Source organism: Taudactylus pleione, unplaced genomic scaffold (assembly GCF_031769625.1).
Source record: "Taudactylus pleione unplaced genomic scaffold, aTauple2 ptg000546l, whole genome shotgun sequence".
In the NCBI taxonomy this organism is placed as follows: Eukaryota; Metazoa; Chordata; class Amphibia; order Anura; family Myobatrachidae; genus Taudactylus; species Taudactylus pleione.
In genome coordinates, this window is record NW_028284948.1 from 4485439 (window position 1) to 4506810 (window position 21372).

At 40.1% G+C, this 21372-nt stretch overlaps 1 protein-coding gene across 1 annotated transcript in view; it reads left to right on the forward strand.

The window, feature by feature from the left end:
* Positions 1–1522: 1522 nt before the first annotated feature.
* LOC148500831 (pancreatic alpha-amylase-like) overlaps positions 1523–21372 on the forward strand; it is a 101714-nt gene continuing 81864 nt past the window's right edge. Inside the window, exons 1-3 of the mRNA XM_088451314.1 lie at positions 1523–1736; positions 7034–7180; positions 10149–10346. Of these exons, the coding sequence (XP_088307440.1) occupies positions 1569–1736; positions 7034–7180; positions 10149–10346 (513 nt within the window). The 5' untranslated portion in view covers positions 1523–1568. The remainder of the gene's footprint in view (positions 1737–7033; positions 7181–10148; positions 10347–21372) is intronic.

The following is a 21372-nucleotide window of genomic DNA, read 5'->3' on the forward strand; positions in this document are numbered from 1 at the left end:
GAATAACAATATTGCTATAATTCAGGAATATATATACGCCCCCTGACAAAGTCCTTGGCTGACAAAACTAGTTGGGCGTGGTTCGGTGTCTGACTTTGGACGTGGTGTCGTCACGAGCTGAGGGCCTGATTCAGACCCACTCGCGAGCGCTGAGTGCTCTCAAGCGGGTCGATGTTGGGCCAGTGCGCATGCGCATGATGGATCCGGCTCCGTCTTGTGCATGCGCGAAACCCAGATAGCAACGGGCAAGCCGTCGCTATGGGTCTCGCTACAAAGGGGGGTTGTGCTGTCGATGGTGAGTGACAGCACGCCCCCTTTGGTGGGTGTGCCGGGGGCGTGGCTGGCCAGATGGAGGCCGGCCCCACTGACATCACAGGTGATGTCAGTGGGAGTGCTTTTGGCTCTGATAGAGCCAAAAGTACTCCAGGGCTTGCGGCAGACAAGACCCTACCACAAGGGTCTCGTCGCAAGCCCGATGGTCGCGATGGTCTTGACCATCGCGACCATCTTTTTGGCCGCTCGCTATAGCTGTGGGTGGTAACCCACAGCTATGTGAGCGGCCAGGAGGCCGCTCTAAAATCAGGAAGGACGGCCCTGATTCAGAGCGAGCGCTCTGTCAGAGCGTCCGGCTCTGAATCAGGGCCTGAGTCCCAAGCTGTTTGTTGCAAGGAGAGCCGGACGGGATTGCCACTTTGTACAACGTGGATATCCATCACTCTGGGTGCTATCCGGAGGCCCCAGAGGATTGAGTGTGAGCCGGTCGCTGTTTACTTTGATGTATGTGAGCTTATTACACTTAGTAAAAGTGATTGTTATTTTTTTACTAACGTGGATGCGCCTTGTATTCTTCTTTTCATTTCAAGATTGATACTATTTGGCGTGTGGTGAGGCTAATAAGAGGACGGCAGCACGTATATCGCCATTATTTGGGACTTTTTTGATACTGGACTTTGTATTTATTGTATGCTCTTAAGTGGATATGTTGCGCACTTGTGCATTCTAAATATATATATATATATATATATATATATATTTATAATATTATAAAAGTATAATTATTATTAATAATAGGCAAAGTATAATAAAAATCATATACAAATGTAATATACCTAATTTTTAGGGTAATATACCTATACCTGTGATGCTAAACTGATCTTTGAATTGTATTATTAAGCACTATTTGTATGTGTAAAACTTGATACAGTATATAATATTGATAATACGACTTTGCAATTGGATTTTGCAAAGAAAAGTCAGCTGTTGCTACAAGATTTTCCTTACTGGGTTTTACATTTGCTTCATTCTGACATTTTAAGAGAATTGGTCTTTATGCATTAGCATATAGTTGCTTAAACCTTGCATAACAGTGCCTGATCCACAGTAAGAGGAGGGGATGGAGAGGGGAGGAGGATGGAGCAGTTGGACAGTTCATGCAGCATTCTCACTCTAGCTTATTTGGTGTCTGCAAAATCCTAGTCAATAGCAAAAAAGCCAGGTTGTGAGAGTTCTGTAGTGTCCTATTTAAAGGGAGACGATAAGGAAAGTGACAGGACGCAGGGCAGCACAACATGAAGTTGATTGGAATTTTCCTGGTGTTTGGTGCCTGTACTGGCCAGTTTAATCCTAATGTTGAATGTGGTAAAACATCTCTTGTTCACTTGTTTGAGTGGCGATGGGAAGACATTGCTGCAGAATGTGAGCGCTATCTGGCACCAAATGGCTTTGCGGGAGTCCAGGTAAGAATGTATGTTTGCCTTTGAAGATACATAGCTATATTCAAACATACTGTCTTCATTATTGTCATACTGCAGCCAGAAGACCACTACAGTTTTTTTGTCTCATATATTGCATATGAGGTTCACACAGAAAATGGTCTGTCTGTGGTTAGTTAGGACGCTCATCTGGATCTGGAGTTTATTGTTTAAAGGTGTAAACCTCAGATGGGGAATGCAGCATCAGTCTTTAAATCCTAACATTGTACTCTTGCAGAGAGGGATTTTTCTTTGTTCTTCTCAGTTTTTAATAGCAGAATCAGTTTAATATATGTAAATTTCATTTGCAAAGTATAAAATTGTGCATATATGTAATATAAAGCCACACAAATTAATTGCAAGGTGTAAATATTCCATAATGGTATCTAAATAAAACAGTACTTGTTCTCCCAATAAAATCTATGCAATCTGCACACGGTCAAAATGCAAAAATGTATTTGCTTAACAGGGAAATGTATCAAGCCTTAAAGAGAGAGAAAGTGGAGTAGTTGCCCAATGTAAATAATCAGCGTCAACTGTTATTTCAGAGACTGCTAGATAAATTACAGAAACTGGATGCTTTGGGCAACTTCTCCACTTAATCTCTCTCCAAGGCTTGATACATCTCCTTTTGAGTGTTTAGCTAGGCAATGATGAATAGGTAATTCCAGTTATTAGGACAAATAAATGTTTACAGCATGTAACACTGATTTTTCTCTCCTAAATCTAATGCATCACTCTGCAAATCTCTGCACGGATCCCCCTCTCCTCCAGTATGCATTGTAAATAGCTCAACATTACATACAAAGCTCTAACAACACCCATTCATCAATCTCAAAATTCTCTCTCTTTCACCCAGACTTGTGCATCGTCTGTGGTAATCGCCTCTTACGCCCACCTATAAGAATTCTCCACTACAGCTTTCAAATCTTTACTATGATTGAAAATCTCTTTATTAGAGATTTCTCTACTTCCACTAAAACCTCCCACACTAATACACCCTCACAACCATCCCATTTAAACTCGCTCCTACAGTTTCAGCTGTATATTCCTCTAATTAGAGTTTGATAAGCATGTTCCTCCATGCCCAATATTCCTGTATGCATTTATTTTGTTCCTGTTTAAATGTGTAGTCTACCCCATTGTCTGGGACTGTGGAGCACTGTGTCAACTTTACAATTCCATGAGTAGTAGTCACATGAATGAAGTTATAACAGTGATATGAACAGCCAAAAATGCTTATAATTAGGCTTGCCATATCATCCCTTTAAACCATTACACTCATGAATTACACAGGTTCTGTGATTGATTAAAACCAGGTTAAATGCAGGCATTACGTCAACTAGACACTGAACCTGTGTAGTTCATGAGTATCCTGGTTTAAGGGATAGTATGGTAAGCCTATTTCTAATCAAACAAACCAGAGAACTAGTAGAGCAATGCACCATTGCACAAAGTATGTGGAAGCCCAAACATCACACCCATGTGTGCTTGTGGAACATCTCATTCCAAAACCATTCAGTTACCCCCACCACCACCCCATTTGCTGTTAATACAGCCTACACTTTTCTAGAAAGACTTTATAATAAGTAAGGAACATGGCTGTTGGTGTTCACATCTACAGTATTAAGCCATGAGAGCATTAGTGAGCTTGTGCACATTTGTTGGATGAAGGTCAGACTGCTTTTACATTCTTCAGCACTTGGTAGACCCTTTCTGTGAGCTTGTGTGGCCTACTGCTTTGTAGCTGAGTTGTTGTTGCTCCTGCCAGAGGAGTAGCATGTAGCTAGGGCGCCTGGAGCACATGCGTATTACGGCGTCCCCCCCCCCCTCAAGTGTTCCAGGGAGGAGGCGTGTCCATATGAGATTAGAGTAAAGAGAAGTAAAAATAAAGATTAGGGGCAGCCCCCTGTAGTGGTGCCTATATGCAGTGCCCCCTGTAGTGGTGCCCATAAGCAATACCCTCTGTTGTGGTGCCCATATGCAGTGCCCTGTAGTTGAGCCCTTATGCAATGCCCCCTGTAGTGGTGCCCATATGCAGTGCCCCTTGTGCCCCAGGAGAGGTCCCCCTTATGCAAGCCTCTAGTAGTGCCCCCAGTAGTGATCCCCCTAAGCAGTGCCCCTTATACAGTGCCCCCAGTAGTAGTCCCCCCTGTGCAGTGCCCCTTGTGCCCCCAGTAGTAAGCCCCTTATATAGTGCCCCAGTAGTAGTCCCCCCCTATGCAGTGCCCCAGTAGTGGTACCCCCTATGCAGTGCCCCTAAAAGTTGTCAACCCCTTGTAGTGCCCCTAGTAGTAGTCCCCCCTTGTAGTGCCCCCCCACCCCAGTATACACACGCAATAAAAATAAAAAAAACCCACTTACCTGAATCCCTGCTCCCGCCGCTGCCATCCGCTCCTCCACCTGTCCTCCCAGGCCGGCCCACTCTGCGTTATGGGAGATTTGTCATGACGTCTCTCCCATTACCCACTGTGGGACCCATGATATCTCCTGGCTAAGTCCGCCTGTGTTAATTTCCACACTCCCCATACATTAGTATTTGGATATGGAAATTATGCTATTCATCAAATTCCGAAAATAAAGTATTTTCAGAATTTGATTGAGTTACTATTCGCCACTGTAAGGTGGCAAATAGCAGGTGAGACTTACCTGTTCCCAGCTGGGCAGGCCACCCGGCGTCTCCCTCCTTCACTCTGGTCTGTCCTCTGGCTCCGGTGGCTGGTCTGACATGTGTTCTCCCAGGAGAACACAATAAAGTTTAGAGAAAAATAATATTTTTATTTATTTCTAAACTGTACTGTGGTCTGCTGGGAGAACATGTGTCAGACCAGCCGCCGGAGCCGGAGGCGCTGCAGCGGGCAGGTAAGTGCGGGGATGGGGGGAGGTGAGCCGAGTTGGGAGGGGGACACAAAATTACCGCAGCTGTAGGTAGTGCTGCGCATGCGCTGGTCTTACAGATGTAACAGCGCATGTCCAGCACAGATTCCAGTTGCGGTAAGTTAGTGTAGATAGGGATAACTATCTATTTCCCGAAAAACTGTCATCGCAAAAATGACAGCTTTTCGAAATAGATAGTTATGGAGAGGAGGTATGATGAATTCCTCCGGTAATTGTGTAGAACTCCATGCGAGTTCTAAACCTAATTACCTCCATCGAATTTTGAGGTATGATGAATAGGCCCCTGAATGTGCTACCTGTTCCACACTACTGACCTAATAACTACAATTTACTGGACAAAACATTGCCAGATTGTTCAGTATCAAGTTATCAAGGGAAAAAAATAAAGCGATCAAATAGAGCTGCTATTGCTAGGTAAATCAGGCAGCTATCTATTTAAGCTACTGTATGCAGTAATAGATGAATCCTCTACTAAAATGCTAATGCCATAGTCTGCCATATGGCATAGTCTACCAGAACTGTATATACATGCAGAGTAAGCGATGATAGCGTACTCGGTGACACAACCTGTCAGGTAATGTGGCTCAATATAAAATGCGAGCAGATAAGCTAGTAGCAGTAGTCCTCTAGACAGAAAGTTAAACCATGGTATAATGTACTTTGGCCAAGGTACATTTGGTGAAAAATATGTAATGCAGTTATTGGTGCTGGTGGCAGTTAGTCCACGCATGGTACAGCTTGACCACCTCTTATATTTATTGAATCAAGTGGAACAACAAGTAGCATATTACACAGTTATATCACAGGTGTAACAGCAGTATGCAGAATATATACATTACGGCACCCTGGAGCCTAGGGTGTTGCTGGGCATTGTAGTGCACCGTGCATGATTGTGGTAAATACTGTACACCAGTGGATTGTAGAACTAGTGCCATATACACTAGCGGTGGTGAAACAGTGTACTTGCTGCTCTGTATGCTGTGAGTATACTGGGTCTGACAGTCCCCATGGGACTCTATAGAGTTAAAAACACATGGAGACAATGCACATGCGCCGTACCGCATGCCCGAACTCGGGCCTATCAAACTAAATCTGGTAGGTCCTAGCGACCGCCGAGTCAGCCTACTTTGTCAGTGTAATGGGAGGAGGCAGCGAAGGAGCGCATTCTTTCCTACAGTACCAACTTTTTGGATGGAAACAGCATCAACTGCCATTAGACACATTTGCAGGTCGACATCTTTAACCACTTTTCTAACCAGAATTTGTGTTTTGGGTGCAAAGTCAAACACAGTGAAAAAAGATAGCGCCAAGTATGTGCAGGTTGGGTGTTTGCAGCCACTCTACCCTTGGCAAGGTAACAAAAGTGTCCCTTGAGAAGCCATGTTGCTGGAGACTGCACAGTAGCACACTCCATTACTAACACAAAGGAGGAGATGTATCAAACCTTGAAGAGAGATAAATTGGAGAAAGATAAAGTATCAACCATTTCACTTCTATCATTTTTCAAACACAGCCTGTGAAATGATAGAAGCTGATTGGTTGGTACTTTGGCCCAGATTTATCAATGAGTGATATTCTTGTTATCACTCATCACTAATCTTAAATGGTGTTTCACCCAATCAGCTTCTAACTGTCATTTGTCGAACACATGACAGTTAGGAGCTGATTGGTTGGAGCACCATTTAAGATTAGTAACGAGTGATAACAAGAATATCACTTGTTGATAAATCTGGGCCTTAATCTCTCTCCACTGTATTTCTCTCTAATGTTTATATATTTCCCCCAAAGACCCTAAGGCTGTGATCCCATCCTAAATTAATTTGATTTATTTTGGCGAACCCTGACAAGGAAATGTGATAGATGTATTCATCTCCATGTAAAGTACATGTATACATTGAGCGCGTATGGTTAGTTTATAACTGAGATATGCAGGAGTGTGAGGGACTTTTTAACCTTCTTGTTTCCTGTCCCTTTCTGGTAGGCAGACATATATCCTGTGTTGTCTTGGAGCTTACATGGAAAGAATTATGCATACAAGTAGTCTACTCTTTTTCGTCACAGCAGTTAAAAATCATTTGATAATAACACATGTGAACAGAGGTGCACTGAAACTGGTTATTAGTCATGGTACAAAGTCTTGACAGGTCTCTGCCCCTCTTGCTAATCATGTGGGTGGGAAGAAGCTGTAAATTATATTCTCATGACATTTGAGAGATATTCTAAATAATTCACATGGTAGATATTTTAAATGATCTAAAAACCGTGGACCTTTGTTGCTTTTCACTTTTTCTGACTGCTAATTGTTGGGCTTGCAGGGGTTATCAATACTGAAGCTGCCACCATTCCCTATTAGAGGTCCAATACTGTCTCCTATTTTATTATAGGTATCACCACCTAATGAGAACTACATCATCAATAACCCCAATAGACCGTGGTGGGAGAGATATCAACCAATCAGCTATAAGATCTGCACCCGCTCTGGTGATGAACAACAATTCAGCGACATGGTCACCAGATGTAACAATGTTGGGGTATACATTACATTTATCTCTTATTTATTTTTTATTCTTTATTCAACCCACAGATTTGTAATGCATGAGGTAGTTTAAGTTTAGACCTTGTGCACATGGATGTTAAAATCAGTATTGCAAAAAAGCCTAAGGGGTCTATTTACAAAGCAGTGTTAGGAGAAGTGAAAAGTGAAGAGTGAAGAGTGATAAAGTGCCAGCCAATCAGCTCCCAACTGTCATTTTTCAAACACAGCCTGTGAGATGACAGTTAGGAGCTGATTGGCTGGCACCTTATCACTTTTCACTCTTCACTATTCACTTCTCCTAATTATACTTAGTAAATAGACTCCTAAGGGATCTGTATTCATACAGCAGTGAAAAGCCCTTTATCACTCTGCCACTGTTATAACAGGGCTTTTCACTGCTTCATGCCATTCAGAGAAAAGGTTAGGATTTCTCCAGCAGTGCCCCTGATTAGTGTAGCTATTGCTTTTCCATATACTACTATGGAGAAAGTTTAAAAAAAGGTAAGGAGGATTCCTGGGAATTGTGTAAAGCTGCCTACGTATGGATACACACCTCTATAAGAGTATCACCACACTCTCAATATAATAAACTCATATCACCACAATCAATGGTTATACAATCCTATCACAGGAGCTATTCTAAATAAAGTTAAGAAACCACAGGAGAATGAATAACAATACAATATGCTCCTTATTACAATGCTGTCCTGAAAGCAATTCAGTCTTTTTTTCTTAATTCTTCTCCAAGTGCTGATGTCCAAATCACAGACTGAGATCAAAATTCCATTTTTTCTTATGGAAAAAAGAAAGTAAATTTTGCAGTAATAAAATTTGTTTGAATAAATCATTCATAAAGGAACCAGGAGACCAAACAGGTAACCACCACCTCCCAGGATTATTATTAGCAAAAGGACCCAACTCACAGTTAATAATAATAATAATAATAATAATAATAATAATAATAATAATAATAATATGAAACCCATAAAGATATCTTTAGAATTTTCAGATCCGGCACCAATCAAGATGATAATCTTCTACACAGCAGGTGGAGATGTTGCGTACAACACTCTCACATTCGTGAGACCGTACATCAGGGAGATGAACACATCACTCAGAGTGTCAGTCAAAAAAGGGAATTTATTACAATAAAAACTCCATAATTGGAGAAGGTCAAGTCCATAAAAATAATACATTTAAAAATAAAAATACATAAAAACACAAAATATATAGAAAAAAAAACGATGGTGTGAAATATGCACTATTTGAAAGAGACCGGACAATCAAAATAGTTACTAATTCGACATACCTCTGGTAATACTGATACAAATGATCACACTCCCTCCAGATCAAGGCATTTCAGTTCAAATAAGAACTTTATCAAGACATGTGGAGAGTGTGAAGGAGATGGTATTTATACCAAATGCCACCAACCATATGGTGGCAGGATGTGACATCATATGATTGGTATATGATTGTCATAGTGTTATAGTCACAAAAAAAAATCAAATATTAGTTTTTCAATAATTAAAATGTACATAATTCAATTATAATAAAAGCTTGGCAAATTAAATTACACAGTTAAAAATCTCAAAATTTGCAAAAATAAGCAGGAAAGATACCGGAAGTGACATATGCATTTCATAATGGAACCCTGAACTTCCAGAATATAATATATAGACTCTGAATAAATAAGCTATGGGTACTTAAATAGCTCCTTAAAACAAAGGGAGTGAAAACCCTCATTGCTGCACTACACACACCCATGCTCACCATTGATGCTTCTTCTACTTATGTTGCCCTTCTCCGGGCCACTGGAATGAATAGCTGAGAGGCAACGCAACCAGCCACCCCTGCCGACTGGAGGTTACTCGGCCACCAACCTACCCATGGCCAGAGACAGCCAGCAGCAGCAGCCCCATGCAATTACACACAGCCAGGTACATGGAGAGCCCTAGATCTCTTTGACACCCAGGCTCTGCACAATAATGTAACAGAATGGACCTTTAAATATGTGCTCTCTGCCAAATATTTGTTTACAGTATGTAAATTTTGCCTGCAGTGTTCAGTGGTGCTCTGTGAAATATTACTGTGTTCTGTAAGTACACCTATATTGTATGGTGCAGGAAATATTTCTAAAATCTTCTAATACTCTTATAACTAGTGGTGGCTCCAGAGGTGGGGCTACAACACAGTCCAAAATTCAAATAGGGGAGCCACACCAATGGCCTGCAGCATTTGGAAGGGCAGTTGGCGTGGCTGCCCTATTTGAATTTTGGACTACGCTGCAACCTCCCCTCTAGAGGCTCTACTGGTTATAGCTGAGAACAAAATACAAGTTGACTATGATTTTACTTAGTGTTACATATAAATCCCATCTATATGAGCCCTAAAACTTTGCAAATGTGTTCACACAAACCTTGAAATGATAGTTTAGACAACCTGCAAGAAAAAAAATGACTAGTGTTCACTGAATGACACTACTTGGAAAGTTCTTGCCATACAGTGCTTGGAACATTTTATGCTTAAGTACTTAACAATTGGCAATTAAATAGTTTACTACACATAAGATGTTATATTGCTGCTATGACTTTCATCAATTGAAATACATTGTTCCTTAACGACTTATCTACATTCCCTTAGAGGTGAATTACAGTAGTTAAAATATGTTATTATTAGTCTACAAATCATTAAACCTTGTTTTAACTTTACCACCAATATTAGGTCTCTAGAGCTTGTAGATCATTCAAACGATGAGATTGCTTGAATATACCAGATTCCAAGGAGGGGATGTATCAAGCCTTGGAGAGATGAAAGTAGTCATATTGTCAAAAGTTACTATGGTTGATGGGGAATATGCCAATGGCAGAATGCAGACGGAATAATGTAGACACAGTTGTAATATTACATAAAGCATAAAATGCAAGTTGCAGAAATATTTAACTTATTTTAATATATTTTAGGTGCATATATTTGCTGATGCTGTTATAAATCACATGTGTTCATCTGGAGCTGGGAAAGGGAATTCTTCTACTTGTGCCAGTCCATATAACACAGACACCAGAGACTTTCCAGCAGTGCCATACTCTTACCTGGATTTTAACGATGGAAACTGTAAGACTCAAAGTGGTGGCATTGAGAGCTATAGAGATGCTAATCAGGTATAGTACTGACCCTTGCTGATGCTATGTATGTGGATAAGTAAATCCAAGGAAATTACAAAATAAAAAATGTTTTGCTAATAACCGAACACATCCAAACTATGGGGTTCTGAGTCAAACCAAATCCCGACTAGGATTCTTTGGGTTTCCAAGCAGAACCGAATATTTTGGTAATTTTTGGATTGCATTTAAGTCCATCTCTTGTAATTTTTGGTGCTGTGAGTTGGTCAAACCTACTGGAAATGACTGTTATTGATGTTAATAATATTATAGGAACAAAACAGGTCCAAGTTACATGATTTTTGCTATATTTATACATTTTTAAAGAAATTCGAAACCTAAACTGAACCAAAACACTTAGTGGTTTTGCCAAAACCAAATCACAACTATGATTTAGAAGTGAACCAAAACTGAAAAAAAAAACACGTGGGTCTGCGCACATCTCTAGCAAGAATGTATCGAACAGTGATATTTGTGAAAATGTTATTGAAGCACACTGTTTTATGTAAAGCCACACACCTGAGAATGTAGTTCATATGACAAAACACATTGAGTGGCTACAGGTAACTATATTACAAAGGTTATGTGCAAGAACGTGACTAGGTATTTGAAGGCCCCATAGCTTGTAAGAGCCTCTTTACAACCCAATGGTGAATAATATATATAACACATGTAACTTTGACAAGGAAGATGGGACCCCCTAAGCTCTGGGCCCCATAGCAGCTATACCCCTTGCAACTATGGTAGTTACGACTATGGTTATGTACACATCTACCAGCAACTTGCACACTCTTGTTGGGTGATGTGTATTTGCTGATAACATCTGTTGCTGATGAGGTTCAGTTACCTGCAAACAAAAAATGGATTTTAGTTACTGTTAGAACAATGTTTCAAAAATAATATTTAAAGCTATGATACTATGTAATGAGTTGTCTATAGCCTGTTCACTGGGTACTTTTTGGTGCAAGGGTCTACTTGCAGGAGTGAAGGAGTTCTCTCTTCAAAATATCTTCTCCTTTGAGTATTTTTTTTTTACATATTTCTGTTTGAAGAAAACTCAGCCTTACAGTATTTTCCAAGAAGCTAATAAAGGAGGTAATTACAGAGAAGTAATACTAAAACTCACTCAGATAAGCATTATCGCAAGCAATTTGAAAATATGCACAATATATGAGGGTGGTTCAATAAATAACGTAACAAGACCTCTCTGCGTAAATGTATTCAACTCGTACATTTATACGTGTAATCAATAGTATGGCCTTCATATGCATTATTTTTCCACATAGTCTCCAAACTTGTCTAAGCATTTGTTGCAATGGCACACCAAGGCATCTATCCCGGCATAAAAGAAATCAGTATCAAGTGCCTGAAGTCAGAACATGATGACTTGATGAACGGCACCGTCGGTTGTGAATCGCCTTCCATCCAGGTGCTTTTTCAATGGTTCAAAGAGTTGTAAATCACTTGGGGCCAGGTCAGGACTGTAGAGAGGATGGTCCAGTAGTTCCCATGGTAGTGCCATAACAACTCAGGTATGTGCATGGCTGGTGTGACCTGGCGTTATTGCACAGCAATATGATGCCTGTATGCAGCAACCCTTGTCATTTTGACAAATAACCCATCTCAACCGGCTCAATGAGTCACAATACCAGATAGCATTCACAGTATCTGCCTTGGTGAGGAAATAACAAGAAGCATACACTTGTGGTTCCAAAACATGGTCACCATTACTTTATTCACTGATTGATTTGAATTTTGATGAAGGAGGGGATGATACGTGTTCCCATGTCATGGATGCTTGCTTCATTTCGAGGTGTCACATAATGCACTTATGTTTCATCGCCTGTAACAATATACTGCAGGAACAGCACTCCCTCCTCATGGTACTGCATCAAGTGCATAAGGGACATTCCCAAACTATTGATTTTGTGAACTTCTGTGAGTTACTTTGGTACCCAACGTGGACACTTTTTCCTGTACCCCAGTTGCTCATGAACGATGTTATGCACAGTACCCACTTATATATTCAGTTCATCAGGACTATCACTAAGTCGAATGCGTCTGTTCTCCAGAATCATGCCTTTAATGCACACAAATTGTGATCTCTGGTGAATGTTCTTGGCCAACTGGATCGCTGCTAATCTTGAACATCAGACCTGCCATTATCAAGGCAGTTCACCTCTATTAACGTTGTGGTTCCCATCATAGGATACAAAGTAGAGCTTCCCACCATAGACTTCAATGGTGCTTTGCCACCATTGAAGTCTATGAGGGAAAGTTTGACAGCCTGACCGCTCAGAGCCAATCAGCAGGCAGCTCCTATGGATGTGCCCCGCTGATTGGCTGCCAGCTCCTGTAATGACAGGTCCAGCTAATTCGCGTAGAGGATGTGTATGTGTTAACACATACACTTCCTTCTGTCTACCTTGAATCAGGTATACTTTTTTATTTTTAACCCTTGGATGACTACTTGGAATGAAGAGGACGTGATCTACACTAGGAATAGGTGAGCATGGAATTTCTTTTTACAGCTTTTGTGGTTTCTACATGGAGAAGAAGACGTGAATGGCTACAGGGATTGTAGGTTAGTATGTGTGAGTGAGTGCATGTGTAATAAAATATTACATCCTTCAGTGTCTTTGTCCTGTGTTTATTTTAATATTTAATTTGCAGGTGAACTAGAGGTACCAGCGGGACCTTAATGCCCTGCTTGCTGGTTCTTATTGTTCTCCAAGTACCAGCATGCAGGGGAGGCTTTCTGTGACCTCTAGTTCTACTGTAAAAGGCAATATTATTAAGAATCAATTTTTTACATAATTAATACAACACCCACCACCCAGGCGGGCCAGGAGAGAGGGATAATGCTTTCACCCAGTGAAAGGCCCCCCCGGTTGTGGCATTACATCACCCGCTAGAACGAGTTTGGTACTGGTTGTGGAAAATACAGGGGACCCTTACTCATTTTGTGCCCTGTAATTCCACAACCAGGACTGGCTCATTGAGCCCAGTGATGGATGATGAAAATACAGGGGAAACCTATGTTTTTTCCCCCTGTATATTAACAAACAGGACCGGCACAGAAAAACATGGTGCTGTTTGTGATTTTAGAAGGGAACCTCATATAGTTTTATTTAAAATCATTTTTACATTTTACAATTTTTAAATCACAGAAGCATGCACAGATCTCATGGATCTGTGCATGTTTCTGTGTAACTCGGACCTGCTCAGGCTATACTAGCTAGCCTGGAGCAGTTCTGTGTTTTTACGAGTTTTAGGTCAGTAGTAGTGTGCGAGTTAAAAACTTGCACTCTATTACATTTGCCGAGTTATAACCTGGATATGAGTTTTGCCATTGCCAGTTGCGGGGATGAGAGAAACATGCGAGTTTGCATGTTCTCACACCCTATTACATTAGGGTGAGTTCTAAAAATGTGTGAGAATAGCTCTATTCTCGCACATTTTCAAAACTTAGACCATATTAAATTTTGCTCATCCACTTAACTACAGATATGTGTACAAGCGGTACTGGTCAAACTAAAGATTACATGACTTTGACAGCCAACTAAATGAGTGTATCACCTTCAGCAGCAACAACAGGATCTAATAGTGCATACACACAGTCAGATTTTTCTTCAGATCTGAATGATAACGATTTAAAAAATCGTTCAATCGTTCATATCTGAAGGAAAATCTGACATATCTGTTAGATGAACGATTTGAACGATGCGCGTTCCTGATGGTCAGATAACGATATCTGACATCTGATGTGTTTGCAGTCAGACTTGGACGATTCCACTCATTTTAATGCAGTCAAAAATCATTCAAATCGTTCAAATCTTTGGTAAAATCGTTCAAATCATTCAATTGTTCATCTCACAGATCTGACAAATCTGACAAATCTGACCGTGTATATGCTCCATAACACATGATGCCAGATCATTCACAGGTAGGCTACTATCTGTATCACCTGCTTCACTAAGAGGCATACTGGTGTCAACTTTTTGGGAAAAAAATCAGGGATGTGATAGCAAAATGGCTTTCCCCACTAAGTCTCTCCTGTGGATTTCCCATTTATGATAATGCAAGTATCATTATATGAGCATTGCAACTGGATGAATTTGAACATTTCCCATGTTTTGCCCACACAATAAACTTGGTGTTTCAAATATTTAAAAAAATTCAAAGGGGTTTGCAGGAGATGCTGTCTGTGGCCTTTAAAATTTCTGGGCATTTTCAGCATTCAATAACTGCATGTAGAAGATTGCAGCAGATGCAAGAGCAGTTCAATTTGCCATTCCACAAACTGCAGCAAGAGGTACTGAAAGCCAAATAACCGAGTGCTAGATAAGAATAAGAAGTAAGCATAAAATTAAAGAGAAGTGTAAAATCAAAATGTATTAAAAACATATTAAGAACTCCATAAGAGTAATGCTTATAGCCCTAATTGGGCAATATTTGTGAGAGTAAATAAAATTGTGGTCCTTCTCCAGTACAAATGATCACACCACAGTCCATTGAGCCAAGGCTTACTCTAGTTGTAACTAAACACTTGCCCTGACTTACCCTATCTCTTCACTTGCCATCTTCTTCTGCGCGAGGCTCAGTGGCAACTGAGATGATGTGTTGCCGCTTTGCTTGTCAATTACATCAGAAGTCTTCGGGATGGTGTGTTGAAAACCCAGCAATGCTCCACAGAATTCAGTAGTCTCATCACTAGATACACTAACGCATTTCATGCAGGGCGGGCACTTTGTCAAGGATGTTTGGAATGTACTTTGTATGTCTTTTTATAGAACAAACTTTATTTTCAAAAGGAAGTAAAAAAACAGAAATTCCACCCTGCATGGCATTAAACCTATGTCTCTCAAGGTTAATGCTAAAAATTTTAAAATAAAAACTAAATATAAAAATTAATAAAACATAGAAATACATTTAAAACACAATACAAAAACAATTTCTCAGGTGCTATTAATTTATCTAAAGAAAATAATAAAATAAATTGTTTACTTTCTGATCTGGGAATAAATATATATGTCTGCTGCTACCCTTTCGTTAATTCTGGATTAATTTAAACAAGAATATTAGAAAATATATAGTGGAATATTCCACCTTAGGGAGTGCATTTGATATCAATCATCATCAGAAATGAAACCATCATATGTACTGTCGACGGAGAAACGCGTAAAGACCCACTAATACCTGTGCTTGGATTAACCTCTTGTTACCTATTGTACCCACTGGGGAGCTTTGCAGGACTGTGGAAAAAGTAACGTGGATGTTGGCCGAGTGACATTGTTGCCGCACTTCATAAAGATGCATGGCATCGGGATAAGACTGCAATCATCCCCCGTATAAGCCCTAATTACAACTGCGGTAATTCTGCAAAGACTCAAGAGAGGTTGAGCATAGCGCCGGATGTTTATTAAATAGTGCTGGTGCTCTTCCTCTTATTAACATCATGGACAGATTTATGTACGGTACCAGCAATAACTGACAAGGGTCGAGAATAGCACATGCAGGAGCAGCACTTTCCCCTGCATAAAGTGTCCAGCGGAGAAGGAAAAACTTTTCATTTAAAATTTAAAGGGACATACACCTATAAGGTAAGTCCCTATTCACATAATTCCTGGAAGCTCTATCCGAATAATATCTACTTAGGACTAATACAGTAAATATTTGAAGGGTTGGAGACAAGTAGTGGCAATATTATACATATGTGAGTGTAGAGTAATTTTATCTATGCTTATGGTTTTAGTAAATTTGTTACCCTTGATAAATGGTATGATGGTTGATATCAAATGCGCTCCCTAAGGTGAAATATACAACTATATATTTTCAAATAAATGTAAAAAATATAGTGCTTGCTCTTAATCGTATTGATATGTATAAAAAGTATAAAAAATTTATAAAAATGTCTCTAAAATTGTGTATTATGCAAATTGTTTTAAGTAGGGAAAAAAACTAAACAAAAATGTAAACATATATAAAAGATTAAGAATTCATAAACCAACTTTTATAAGAAAGCTTTCAATTTGATATCAATACTTAGCCCATTTGGCTCCAATGTATTCAGGCGATATATCCACTTGCTCTCATTTATTTTCAGCTTTTTCTTTTCGATATCTTCCCCTCTCCAGTGTGATACTATTTTTTGAATACCTATAAATTTCATGCCTTTTGGATCTTTATTATTATGTTTTAAGAAATGTGCCGATACGCTATGGGTGGTCAGTCCTCTTTTAATGTTGTATAGATGTTCTGTTATTCCTGGTATCGTTTTAATAAAAAAAATGAATTTAATAAAAAAAAAATTTTTTCTCTTAGTTTGACCAATGTACTGGGTGCTACAAGGGCACTCTAGAAAATACATTGCTCCTTCTGTCTCACATGAAATCTGGTCCTTTATCTTGAATTTTTTCTTTGTTTTGGTTGGTTGATGTTATTTGATTTTTACATCCTATGCAATTCATGCAATGAAAGAAATCTTTATGTATATGTTTTTCATCTTTCTCAAATGGTGGAAAGCTACTTGTGAGTCCTTGTTTTAGGTTTTTCTGTATATTTTTGGTTTGGTCGGTAGTATTTTCTTTGCATCTTCATCACACTTAAGTATGTGCCAGTGTCTCACCAAGATCTCAATTTACTGATTTTTTCCATTGTATTGTGTGTTTAAGCTAGGTTGTGTCTCCATCTGTTGCTTTTTCTTTGGTTTGTATGTAAATAGTTCTTTTCTTTCTAATTTTGAGATTTTTTCCAGTTATTGTTGTAGGTTTTCCTTATTACAGCCTTTTTAGAAAAATCTTTGTTTCTTTTTCGGGGGTCCATAGGGTCCACAGAAATTACCTTGGGGAATGTGGTTGGAGTGATCCAAGCACCAAACAGTTACAAGCTTTAGCTCCAATGATGCCCCACCCTTGGCTACAAGCACTCAATTTTTTGTTTGGTTCGGAGGAGTGGACCTTGTGAACAGGGGACTGCCTCAGCAGTCCCAAGCAAGTTTTATTTTTTGCCTATGAGTAAGCAGCACTAGGCGCCCATGCTGCTGCTCCATCTACCCCCGCCGGCGCCACAACACCAGTGAGGGAACTGGTGATTTCGGCTGACATCAGTCGAGTGAGCGCTGAGCCCAGGACTGCAGCTGGAGACATCGGGGATGGAGTTAAGGTGGTTTCCCACTAGCCGCTGACAGCGGGGAACCATGTGGCAGTCCATGCCTCCGGCGGTGGAGACCTGCCAGAGGCCGCTAATGTGAGGAACCAGGGTAGACTGCTTCCCCCACTAGACCACCAAAGCATGAAATCTGACAGCCTGGGATGATAATGGCAGTGGCCATGTATAAGTCAGTGCCCTGGTGGATCCATACAGCCTAGGGGAGGTAGGCTCTCCCCAGCGGCCCCTCCCCCAACCCAGACGATGGTCCAGAGATGAGGTTTCTTGCATCTGGGCTGCTCCTCTCTGCCTCCCTGTATATGGGTTTGCCAGAGACCACTCTCAGGTGCTCTCGGTGTCTGCGAATCTCAGGAGGTTTGGTCAGTCTACTTGTATACCTCTCCTTATGTGGCCAGGTTATAAAGAGCTCGATATCCTACTTGGCCTTTGTTCTGTTCGTAGTTGATTAAGAGCTTATTGCATATATACTGTATATATATATATATATATATATATAGCAATCTTTGAATCCGGCACTTGTTGTAGTGAAAAAGGTTCTTTGCGCCCCTGTGCCTTCTGACGGGTCTCAAACCCAGACAAACAGTAAGCAATTCGGCGGCACTAGGAGACTTGGTAGTGTAGAGTAAAATGCCTTTAATATCCTACATTTCGGAGGTTAATCCGTCGTCAGGGAAACTGAGCAAATGACATGATACATACATTTATACACACAAGAAATTACCTGATTGCAGACAGCCGGCCGGGATCACCTTCAGATGCCATCGGAGAGTCACGCTGTGTTGGAATACACGGATCATCTGGTGACATCATCAGGATGCGTCCCTCCGGCTATCCAATGAGGCAGTACATAGGTTACCATAGTGATCCATTATACATAAACAATAGTCGGACCAAATCTGGAAAAATCAAGACAAAAAACAATAAAACCACAATTAAGACAAACTAATTAATATCATATATATAAAATGAAACCAATTCACCACATGGTGCAGACTTGATATTAAATCCACAATGTCATATATCACAAATAACATTGCAAACCAAGATTCTCATTTAACCCTTTTGGGGCTATTGTGTTCAAATGGAAAATCCATCTGCATTCCAATTTAAGGAGCAATTTATTTCTGTCTCCCCCTCTTATATTCATGGGCACATGATCTATAATTTTGGAACGCATACTAGCTACACTGTGTTTTGCAATAGCACAGTGACGTGCTACTGGCTGTTCGCTAACTCCTGTAATAAGGGCTGCTCTTATAGCAGAGCGATGATTCGCCATGCGTTCTTTAAATTGAGTTTGTGTTTTTCCCACATAGCATAATCCACATGGGCATGTTAGTAAATATATTACAAACCTGGATGTACAAGTTAAAGGGTAATTAATCATAAATTTTTTACCCGAATGTGGATGATGGAAAAAATTACCCACCATCATGGAGCTACATGTTAAACATCCTAAACATCGATAACATCCTGTTTTCTGTGTAAGAAAATTAGTATTGGACATTTTTTTCTTTTTTAATGGAGCTATATCGTATTTAACTAATTGATCTCTCAAATTAGGACCTCTTTTATAGCTAGGTAGGATCTTAGAGTTTAATAATAACGGAAGCTCAGTGTCTGTGTTAATCAATGGCCAAAGATGTTTGGCTTTTTTAACTACCGCACTAGTTCTTGTTGTAAATGTATTGACCCAAGGAATTAGATGAGATGACTGTTCATAATGTATTTTGGAGGACAATGTCTCATCTCTGGGTATTGAGAGAACTCTTTGTTTAGTATCTTCCATTAATTTTCTGTCATAACCCCTTGTGATGAATTTATTTACCATCAATTCCATGTCTTTCTCTGTTTGGTGTTCATCACTGGTTATACGTTTGACCCTCAACAATTGCGAATAAGGTAATCCCCTATGTAATGATGTGGGATGGAAACTATCATTTTTAAGTATTGTATTTCTATCAGTTGGTTTCACAAATAATGAGGTAATCAATGAATTATTAGTAAATTCAATATTGACATCCAAAAATTGGATCGATACTGGCTGAATATTGTAAGTAAGTTGTGCTGCATGTTTCGAGTTATTATGTTTGTCCAGCAATTGTTGCAATGTAGACTTTTCACCCTTCCAGATGATTAATAAATCATCTATAAATCGTAAGTATAATGTCAGGTGATCTTGAATATCAGATACTGTAAAGAACAAGGATTGTTCAACCATATACATGTATGCGTTGGCATAGGACGGGGCCACATTCGACCCCATCGCTACACCCGCTATCTGTAGATAGAAACGATTATCGTATAAAAAGTAATTTTTGGTCAATACCATCTCCAATAAATCAAGAAAGAATTCAATTTTAGGACCCTTGTAGTTGTCATTATTTCTGATCAAATTTTCCACAGCTTTCATGCCTTCAGCTTGAGGAATACAAGTATACAAGCTATTTATATCAGCTGTACACAATATTGTATCTGTGGATAATGGGCCTATATTTTCAAGTATATTGATTAATGCGGTAGTGTCCTTTAAATACGATGGGATTGTCTGAACACAAGGGTTAAGGTAGCTGTCCAAATAAACTGCTATTTTTTGGAATAGTGGCCCCCGGGCCGATATAATCGGCCACCCTGGTGGATGATATGGGTCTTTATAAATTTTCGGTACCGTGTAGAAGATCGGCACTATCGGATGTTCTACTGTCAGGGCTATCTGTGTTTCAGAGGATATTATCCCTGATAGGACTGCTTCCATTAACATAGTGTCCAATTGTTTTTTATACTGATTTGTAGGGTCTTTAAGTAAAGGTCTATATACTTTTAAATCATTAAGTTGTCTAAGGCATTCAGAATCATATAACATTAAATCCTGGACAACCACTGCCCCCCCTTTGTCAGCACTACGTCTAATTATGTCATTCCTTGCCTTTAAATTTTTTAAAGTCACAAATTCATCAAATGTTAAGTTGTTACTAAATTTGTGTTTGCTGTCCATCTTTGATCCTTCTTGCTCCAACATGCGGGTAAAGGTTTTTGATTTTTCCAGATTTGGTCCGACTATTGTTTATGTATAATGGATCACTATGGTAACCTATGTACTACCTCATTGGATAGCCGGAGGGACGCATCCTGATGCCCCTGTGCTGGTTTCATGTATGGCCTGTCAGGCAGGTTTGTCTCCTCAGGATTTCAGACAGAGTGGATTATGTGGTCACTGTTACAAAGAGTCACCACATCAGTCAAGTCTACCAGCTTCTGGGCAGGAACCCCCTTCTTTTTTCCAGATCATGGTGCAGGCTGTAAACCGGTTATCTGTTCCTATGCCAGCCCCTACTATGGGGTACCCCCAGCAGCTACAACCTACTATGCTTATGCCTCCTATGCACCCATCCTGATTGGATGTTTACGTCCACTCAAGTCAAAGTATGGCTCCGTCCCCTGCTGCATTTCAGCAAAAGCTGCAAGCAGCCAGGCCATATAGACTAAAACTAGAAGGTGGTCGACTTCCTCCTATCATTCCATCCAGCCTGCAGACTCTGAATCATCTTCGGATGAGTGTGAGGACATACAGGGCTCCTCTCAAAAGTCTCTCTCTGGAGAGGAGGACCATTTTCCAATAGCAGATGTTCCCTCCTTGATTAGGGGAGTCAAAGCTGTTTTAAACATAGATATTGAAGAGCCAGAGCTTAAGAAGATCCCGGTGTTCAAACGCCACAAGGTTGTTAAGGCTGAGTTTACTAAATCTGAGCATCTCTCTTACTTTATGGGGGAAGTATGAAGTTCTCCGGGTAGACAATTCCATGTTACAAAAAAGGTTAGAGCTTTATACACCCTCCCACCTGACAAATGCGCTAGG